General features: G+C 34.9%; 2 protein-coding genes across 7 annotated transcripts in view; one reads left to right on the forward strand and one right to left on the reverse strand.

Moving 5' to 3' along the window:
• Window positions 1–2,843, forward strand: part of LOC111383843 (serine/threonine-protein kinase CTR1-like) — a 17,044-nt gene extending 14,201 nt beyond the window's left edge. For 2 of the 5 annotated variants that reach the window (XM_023008009.1, XM_023008012.1), the window contains exons 14-16: window positions 961–1,055; window positions 1,638–1,842; window positions 2,505–2,843. In XM_023008009.1, the coding sequence (XP_022863777.1) occupies window positions 961–1,055; window positions 1,638–1,749 (207 nt within the window). In that variant the 3' untranslated portion in view covers window positions 1,750–1,842; window positions 2,505–2,843. Of the gene's footprint in view, window positions 1–960; window positions 1,056–1,637; window positions 1,847–2,499 lie in introns of all 5 variants that reach the window. The other 3 variants (XM_023008011.1, XM_023008010.1, XM_023008013.1) reach the window with 3 other exon arrangements.
• Window positions 2,844–4,732: 1,889 nt separating this feature from the next.
• LOC111383844 (heat stress transcription factor A-3-like) lies at window positions 4,733–7,738 on the reverse strand. 2 transcript variants are annotated; one of them, XM_023008016.1, is made up of 3 exons: window positions 7,633–7,738; window positions 6,788–7,533; window positions 4,733–5,990 (listed from the first exon to the last, which is right to left on the reverse strand). In XM_023008016.1, exons 2-3 carry the CDS (start codon window positions 7,271–7,273, stop codon window positions 4,890–4,892), a joined length of 1,587 nt encoding a protein of 528 aa, XP_022863784.1. In that variant the 5' UTR covers window positions 7,274–7,533; window positions 7,633–7,738; the 3' UTR covers window positions 4,733–4,889. The 2 variants fall into 2 exon arrangements, with proteins under 2 accessions (XP_022863784.1, XP_022863783.1); XM_023008015.1 differs by lacking the exon at window positions 7,633–7,738 and having other exon boundaries at window positions 6,788–7,626.
• Window positions 7,739–9,580: the final 1,842 nt, after the last annotated feature.

Here is a 9,580-nt window from a genome sequence, read left to right on the forward strand (position 1 = left end):
AAAAAAAAAAAAAAAAGGAAAAGAAAGTAAGTTGCATGGTAGGTAGATTGTCAAGCTAACACCCCTCCCCCTTCCCAAAAAACGTGGAGGAAAAAAAAATGGAGCGCTGGAGATTTGTGAAAGAAATCAGTGTTTGTGTTGTTGCTAGTCCTTTCCTCTGCGCTACATGTTTACTGGCATGCAGAGACCGCTCCATATTTGTTAATGCTTGTTTATATTCGCCCATAAGGTTTTTGAAAAAATGTTACATTAGGTTTGATCTGCTAATGTCAACATATGGAAAATGACTGGAGTGTCTTGAACAAATTACTTCTCTGTTATTAATTATCTCGACTAACATTGAATTTCAAATGTGTACTTGACCTCATAATTCTGATTTAGATGGTGGAGCTCATATTAATGCTGCTTGGATCAATTTTATGATACACTGTCCTGTTGAAGAACCATTTATTTATGGGTTTGCTTATTGGCATGATATGCATGTCATTTGTTGAATTGTATGTGCAGTTATCTACTTCATAACTTGACAAAAAATTTGAATATTTTATAATGTGATTGGATACTTGGTAGCCATAATTTGTGTTTATGATATTCTCTTTTGTTACTGGTATCTGCCACTTAAGTGGTTCTTGATTGCATTAAGTTATTGACAAGCTTTATCATTGTTCTGTGGGGGTTCTGAATAGCTTCTAGCCTAAGAAGTGACACCTTTGTAGTAGTAGAGTTAGAACTCCTGTTTGCACATGATGGGGAAGGTGCTTTGCTTTGCCTACAAATGCCTTTGCTGCGGTAGATCGATTTTGAGAATATTTTGACGTGTGAGGGTCCAACTTGTAAACTGAAAAGAAAAAGAGGAAATAAAATAAACAACATTTCTCAGAGTGTTTTATTGTTTCTTTTAGTTATTTGCTCGAGCCCATTTCTATGAAGAGATTTAAATATATATTTTTAATCTTCTAGGTTGTAGCAGCTGTTGGTTTCAAGGGAAAACGGCTTGAAATTCCATCTGATGTGAATCCTCAAGTAGCGGCTTTAATTGAAGCCTGCTGGGCCAAGTGAGTGACTATGGTCTCATTTACTAATATGTGAGGTTTGGATAAGTCATAAACCGGAAATGAATTTTAGGGATATGCTGCTGGATTTTTTCATCTAGAACCTAGGTTGTAACTATAACACACAGGGAATCAGTTTTGGTCTGCCTGATTTGAGCCTAAAATTGTTTCACATACATTCCATGTTGGAGATATTTTATTAATTGGTTAAACTTTTAGAACTTTCAATTTCAAGCCATATCTAGCCCTTGCTTGGTAGAGATTAAAATCAGATTTTTAGTAGATTTTGATAAAACTTGATAAAATGTGTGATTGAAAAGTTGTGTTTAAAATTAATTGTTGACTTTGACTTGAAATTTTAATTGGATTTTAATCCAAACCAAACCGGGGCTTAAGCCTTCTCTCTCAAAATTATATAAATACTTCCATTGACAATGTATATGTGTGCATATTTGTTATGTTGACTTCTTATTTAGCTCTAAAATTGAGCAATCGCAATTTTTAACAGGTTTCTTCAGAATATTTCCAATACCTTAGTCTTAAAACGTCTGGCTTTTTGACTCACTTCAGTCGTTCATTCTGCAGAGAGCCATGGAGACGCCCCTCCTTTTCCAGTATCATGGAATCACTCAAACCATTGATTAAATCTCCCCCCACAACCGAACCAGATCGCGCAGAAATGCATTTGCTCATATGAAAAGAGTGTAGAACAGGGAAGACTATATTGTCTCCGTGCATGACATCCTTTTGGATCCAATTTCAGGCAGAAAAACTACTCGGTCTGTATAAGGTTTGTCTCTAAACTCATGTACTCAATTCTAAACTGTCAAGTCTGTTTTGAAGGAATTTGAATTGGGTAAATTCCAGTTCGCGGTAACTATAGTTTCATTTAGTGTCAATAAACTACGCCACTCCAATTTTGTTCAATTAGGTAACTAAACTTTAATTTCTTGTCAATGATTTGGCCATCAAAAAATGGTGGTGGTCTTTCATATCAGCAAAGTTATACTTATTCCACTTTGGCAACTAACAGTTCAATGCGAAGACCATTATTGGAATTGGATTAAGTTACCTTAATTGCAATCATATCAAAGATTAGTTACCTGATTGAAATCAAACTAAAGTGCAGTTGCCTTATCGAAATCAAATTAAAATATAGTTGCCCGATTAAATTATATTGAAAACAATTACCATATTGACACTAAGTGAAAATATAGTTATGTGAATGGAATTTATCCAATGGAATTTATTTAATTTAATTTACCCCTTGAGTGTTCTTTAAATGATCCATATGAATTGGACGTTTGATTTATAGAAACAAGTTCTTCATTTTGTTAAAATAATGTTAATTACTTCTTATAAAGTATATTTTTGGATTGCCTTTACTAATACTTGGTCAAAAATTGTGAAGATAGAAGCCTAAATTCTCATGCATTAATATGGATAGAGCAGGTTTCACAGTGTTCGGTGCACACAGCGAATGTGGCTCAGCTTGGAGATGTGATGGATCGAACTGCTGCTCGAGGAATTATTTTTTAGTTGTTTAATTTAGCATCTCTAATCATATATTTCTGCAGGCTTTTTTGTGTAAATAATAGTTCGTGTGGGCATTAGAGAATTGAGTTAGTTGGCAAAATGTACATTTGCAATTATATGCCATTTAAATTATTATTTAGACAAGATTCTCTCTCTATACCAGAACGGAAAGAGAGGCAAATCAAACAGTTCTTGATATTGTATTTTTCGGGAAAAAAAAAACGATTTATATCAAAAAGCCATTTTGAATGTGTACCTGTTGATTTGCATAAGTTTTCGTAGTAGTTGCCTGATCTGCAATTCTCTTTCCCCCGTCACCAAATTTCACTCATTTTGGGGTATGCAATGCTCTACGTTTGCACACTCCCGAGAGAATACAAGGAATTATTCACAGAAACCAGCACCCGTGTGGTGAATTTTCTGCCATTATTGGGTTGAAAAATTGTCAAGTGTTCTTTTGTAAAAATTCTGTCAATTTTTCTGTACTCGTGGCATACCTGTTCCTAAGACACCTGCAGCAGATTTGGTCTTAGTTCCACCATTTTAGCCCGTTTGGTTTCGTATCCGTAGCATGGAGAACATGGAGGAGAGGGTGATTCGTGCATGAATGAGGGAGGGACAGATACTGTTTGTTTTTTCTTGATGAAGTTTTTTTCTTTTTTTTTTTTTTTTTTTTTTTTTTAAAAAATTTTTTTTTTTAAGTTTTTCTTTTTTTGGTCTGGTTCCATAAACAAAAATTAGGAACCGAAATTCAGAATAGGCGGAGTTCTTAAGCCGAAATGGTGAATATTCAATTATGGAATTGAATTTATCTTTTTATATAATTTTTTTTAATGGTTTATTCACCTTGATCGAATAACCCAATGGAATGCAAAGGGAATGATGCGATGAAAAGAAAATTCAAACAATGTTGATTATTATGTTGTTTTCAAATGAAGGATTTATGATATTTTTAGCATTTGTAGTCTCTATTATTTCCTCATTGTTATTGGATGCTATTTGATGATATATTTGCAGTAAATTAAGAAAGTGTTAATATGTATTTGGTGGCATATTTTATTTCTTCACGCTCTAGATATTGAGTTGATAATTCGTATTGTAAGCACATGATTTTTAAATATTTTTATTGGTTGAATCGATCCCAAATTGAAATTGATGGTTCAAGTTCAAATTCGATTCCAATAATTACATAATCTCGAATGTTTCCATTTATGAAATACCAAAAGTGTGATATGTGATTTAGGGTATCAAAATATTCGAATCGACCCACCTAATGTCCAGAATTTGGTGGAATTATACACCATCTTATAGAATTTGAAAACAATGAATTAATCAAGAACGTAATACATTGCTTAAACAAAGAAGATACTATAATGTAAAGCCCACAAGTACTTGACACTAAACTAGTTAAATTTAGTGCAGGAAAGTTTTAATTCATGGATACGTCACCATCCAGGCTCATCACCTGGTCATTCACAAAATATTTATGTTTTCAGTTTTGCTCCATTGTTTTCCTTTAATCACATAAAAAATTCAAGGCTACATCTCTAAATAACCAATGATAAGAGGACCACCTTTGTCCTTGTCCAAAGTCCTTTTTCGAAGGGGTGGGGAAGAGAGAAATATAGCAGCAACTTCAAATTTTACATATGTTTATTGTATCGTCTGGTATTGTGTACTCAACATGTTACTATGCGATCACATACATGATTGTAGATCATATCAACTATACTTTTCAACTAAATCCAAGCCCTTGTTTGATTCTCGTTATTTCCAAAATACATTTTCTTTTTCTCCTTTACAACCACAGAGTCTTCAATAAAATAATATCACACTCAAACCCAAAACTTTTCCTTATTTTTTAAATACACATTCTCTATCAATATACTATTCCAAAATTCATTCTTACAATAAAATGGGATTCAAACACTCTTAAATAATTATCCAGAGCGTCTTCTTAAAATCTTACCCACCATAGCCTCTGCCTGACTCATCGACACACTCCTGCCACGGCCCGACTGCACCTTCTGATTGTCCCAAACTGCTCAAAACCTGCACATCCATAACTTTGAATACATCTGTTAGCAGGAAATTTCTGCATATTACTGTCAAATTTACAAAGTTAAAGCACAACAACAAAATGATGATCTTGGAATTCACTGAAATAACCAAAATAATAAATGCAAATATTGAGAAAATTAAGGAAATTTAATAATAAACTAATATATGATGAACTGTTCAATAGTATGAAAGAAATCAATCCAACTATACTAGGACTCAAAGAGCAGCAAACTATAAACCCTATGGGTCCATTTTCTTAGAACTATCGTCTCTAGACTGGCCAGCTTGGTTCTCTAGCTCATTCAAGGGTGAGTCTTCCTCTGGCCACGTCTCAATGCCTGGAGTTCCCCAGGGCTGCAGTGAGCCTATATCCCAAATATCAGATATCCCACTGCTAACACCTAATTCTGGCATGTCATAATTGCTAAGATTACTCCATAACTCATTTGTAGAACTGGACATACCATGACTGGCTTCAAAACCTAAGTTCCATTCGCCCTCTTCTTTGACCATATGTCCAATTCCTGGCGACAATATTTCAAGAAAATTCTTCTCCCTAGCCAAGTCCTCAGGAAAAGAGATGAAATGCTGGGGAGTGACTTGTTTCTCGGGATTTATTACATTCTTTCCTTTATTAAATGGATCTAAAGCGTCCATACTTGAGACTCCTCCAGCCTGTTCAGGGGTTTGGATAAATTCATGTTGCAGCACCACTGCATCACGATCAGTATGTTCAGCCTGGAAAGGAAAAATCTCTGCACCAAAAGCAAGGTTTTCTCCTGTATTTTGTAAAGAATAATCAGGAAGTTGTTTGAATGCATCAGGATTGAAGTCCGGAGGTACAGAAGCCATAGCAAAATCTCTTCGTTCCGGTCTATATTTCACAATCTGCCCCTCAAGGGACGAATCAGGTGTACCTGATTCATGTTGATGTTTTAAAAATTTTCGTGTTGTTCTTGGAGAAGTTATGCCCTTTTGCTGAAGACGAGCCACAAATGCTGGATTCTGTAACATTTTAGCCAAGAACGAAAGCATTTGCTTCTGCCTCTTCTCTGCTTCCTGGAGTTTCTTATTGACTATTTCCATATGTTGAAATGTATTCCGCTGCTGGTGCTGCATTTCAACCACAGCCTGCATCATTGAGCTTCTCTCTTTCCTTAAATGTTCCAATTCGCCTTGCAATGCAGCTTTCCCCGTCTCACTAGATGATCCAGACGAGCTTCCAATCTGCAGAGATTGAGATGTTTTTCGTCTCTGGATAGTTCTCAAAAAATGTCTCTGCCCTCTTATGAATCCTTCATTGGCGAACTCCCACTTGTCAGTATCAATTTTACGAAATCCCTGTATACAAGTACCAAAAAGTGAGTCAAAAACTAATGTGCATTAAAGAAAATTTATCAAGAATAAGAAAGAATTTTGTCCTAAGAAAGTAACTATACAGAGTCACAAGTCAAATCAAAACCATCAATATCCAAGAGTACAAGGAGCTGCATTTTACTAAACATACACAAATCAGTACAATTCTTTATCAGTCGAAAAGAATGTAATTAGATGCATATCAGGAAATGTCCACCAAAGCTTTAAATACTACCTTGGGAATAGATGGACCTCCAAACATCAGCAGTCAGTCCAAGGAGATCGATTTCATATATTTGGAGGAGAAAATAGTAGCATCTCAGCACTATATACAGGTCCGATTGATGACGATGACATACTAACATACTATTAGGATCTACCAATGGTACATCACTATAAAAAACAGGGTACATCCCCCAGATTACAAAAACATGAACTTAACACAAAAAGTTAATACAGTAACTGCATCCAAGATTAAATTGCTCAAAAAATATAAAATGCATTTTTAATACAAAATTACATTATTCCGTCTTTCAGTACAAAAATCCTGAGATCCATCAGTACTAAAATTGCTCTACATCTTCAATTACATCTAGCTAAATACGATTACAAGAAATGAAGTTAAAAGCTTTACAAGAAATGGATTCCAGAAAGTACATAGAAAAAACACAAAAATTACAAAAGAATATACATACAAAGCAAGATCAATGGAACAAAGAATTCAAGAATCAATAGATATGTAGACTAAGAGCATCCCAGAGTTAAATTAAATGGATACCCACATATGTATTAAGCTGCCGAACAAAACTTGAAAAATTATTGTGCTTGAAATTCCTTGGCAAGATAATCCTTGCAAATTCCACAGGATCCCACACAACAAAGCTATCCCCCTTTGCTCCCCAAGAAATTATAGAATCCAATGAAGGGTCATCAACCAAATCAAAAGTCTTGGACAAGAAAGGAGGAATTGGAGTCCCATACAAACACTCCATAGGCTGTGGCACACCTAATGAATCCCCAGTACCTCCTACGGTACTCGGAGCTGCAGTTTCTCCAATTGGAATGGCACCTTGGAATTCAAATTGGGGTGGAAAAGAATCAACGTTTATTAAATGTGAGGGCTCTGGTGGTTTAGGAAATGGAGCTGCCACTGATAAAGGCAAAAGGAAGGATTCCGATGAAGAAATCGGCATCGTTTTAGGCTGTATAGGAATATCAGATTCTCCACAAGAAGAAGAAAATAGGGTCTTATGATCTTCAGGGTCCATTCCTGTCTATCAAAGTATGGTTCTTGAATTAGTTTCTTGGGATTTTGGAGCAGATTATAGAGGAAATCCCGGTAGTAGTTTTGTGGACGAAAAATGGTCGGTGAGAAGTGGTGGGGTTGGGTATATATAGGTATTGCCGCCGCCCAGAAGCCAAAAATATCAGCCAAGAACCATAAGGCGGTGGAGGGTTGTCCTTGCATTTCCATTTCCTGTTCAACTTTCACTGTAGCAATCCTAAGTTTTCCTCCCCACATATTTTCCTGGACAAGAAAAAGTACTAAGAGACAAATTATTAACATAAAACCTAAATTAATTTGAAGGAATTAAGGAAAGGGGAAGGAAGGAGGAGAAGAACCGACCTGGTATTTTCTTTTCTCGTTTTAGCAGTTGAAGAAGAAGTTGTGTGGACGAAAGAGTGGACAGATGGGGCCCACGGGGATCAGATATTTTGAGGTTTGTGTAAGATTTTTAATTCTAGTATTTTCCAGTTGGAGACAGTTCGATTTTGCGTTGAATTTTCACTATACTATTGAGGGTTTGAATTCAGGTGCGTCACCTGACGTCGACCAGTTTAGCCAATTGAAATTGAGGGAATTGGGATGTTAAGATTTGGAGAAATCATTGACAAGATATGGTAAGGCCCGCCTTAGGGTGAGGTTCCCACTTTGGACAAACTTATGAATTAAGTAATCGTGCTTAGCATAATGAGATTTAGGGAGTGTTTAAGCTTTAACAAGCTTTGCTCAACGGAAAATCGAAATAAGGGTCTATAACCACACATTATTCTCAAGTCAATTGTTCTAACTATTACTGAACTTATCTTCATGTTTTCGATTGCTCATTGAAATCTAATATATCGAGTTTTGATCACTCAACTTATTCAAATGTTGGATGTTATTAAGTGACATGACTTCATTTCAAATCTTTACTGAATTGATGATGTAGCTGATGGAATACATATGTGACGTTCCGTCATGTCACTAAAACTTGAAACTTAATAAAATTTCTTTGATTGTTTGCTAAACTTTGAAAAAGTTTTCTATTACTTATTGAACTTTTATGTGGTCGAATTTTGGCCACTATACTTTGAATTAGTCGAATTTTGACTACTGAATTTGAAAAATATTTTCTATTACTCACAATAAAATTGAACTCAACCTCTCTTTTGATTTCGAAAAAAAAAAAATATTTTTATCAATATACTGCTTCTTTTACATTTGCATTTACATTCCATAATGGAGAATGCCAATAATTATGATTCATTATATTTAATTAAAATTCGTAGTTAAAATATTGACATAGTTTAGTGGGTAAATTTCGACCACTTCAAAGTTTAACTGTGTGATGAGATGCCACATGTACATTCCGTTAGCCTCTTCACCAATTTCGTTAAAATGTTTGATATGGAAATTATGCTAGTGAGTAACGTCCAACATTTGGATAAATTGATTGACTGAAATTCGACATTTTAAATTTCAGTGAACAATCGAAGATATTAACATAAATTCAGTGATCATTGAAACAATTAACTCCATTACTCTTCATAAAATAAATTTTCATAAACGTTTGACTATATATTTGGACGGTTATCATCTAAGAGTCTGTTAAATAGGTGGGAACAAAGCTCATATCCAACTTTTTAAATGTGAGAATAAGTAAGTGCACTGGTTTTATATTAAAAAAATTAAGAAAATAGAGGAAAATGAAATCAAAGAAAAAAAAAATGAAAATTATCATCGTCTCAAGCCGCCCCGCTACTCTTTAAACTATTGAAATCACACCACATCGCTACCATCGCCTGCACATCTTTCATCGCTAGTCTTCACCACCTTTAATTTTCATAGACGGAATTTGCATCACCTCGTCTAGCCTGTACTTCAACTTCGACTACCATCATAGTTGCATTTAAATATTTATCTGCAACAACACAATTGACCTACCACCAGCTTTGAACAGTATCCCAAAGCTACCTTCATTTCCTTTGGTCCAGACTCTACGATTTTTGATTCTTGATAAAAATGACCTTTTGTTCCAACGTGGTAGTTCATTTAGAAATTTAGGAATGAGCATTTTTGGTTAAATGAACATAAGAACTTAAAATGTCATTTTTAATTCGATAGTTGCACTTTTATGCAATGATCCATGGTTGTACAAACACATTATAAGATTCGATGGTTGGAATAATGCCATGATTTCTTAGATTTGCTAGTTGCACTTTTATGCAATGAGCCATGGTTGTACAAACACGTTATAACATTCGATGGTGGGAATAATGCCATGATTTCTTAGATTTGCTAGTTGCACTTT

The sequence above is a fragment of the Olea europaea genome, unplaced genomic scaffold (genome assembly GCF_002742605.1).
Source record: "Olea europaea var. sylvestris unplaced genomic scaffold, O_europaea_v1 scaffold2775, whole genome shotgun sequence".
Taxonomy (NCBI): domain Eukaryota; kingdom Viridiplantae; phylum Streptophyta; class Magnoliopsida; order Lamiales; family Oleaceae; genus Olea; species Olea europaea.

Coding starts and splice junctions, on each gene's coding strand:
- LOC111383844 (XM_023008016.1), bottom strand. CDS start 7,273: ATGGACCCTGAAGATCATAAGACCCTATTTTCTTCTTCTTGTGGAGAA. Junction 5,991..6,787: donor TTCGGCAGCTTAATACATAT/GTGGGTATCCAT, acceptor ACTTGTATACAG/GGATTTCGTAAAATTGATAC.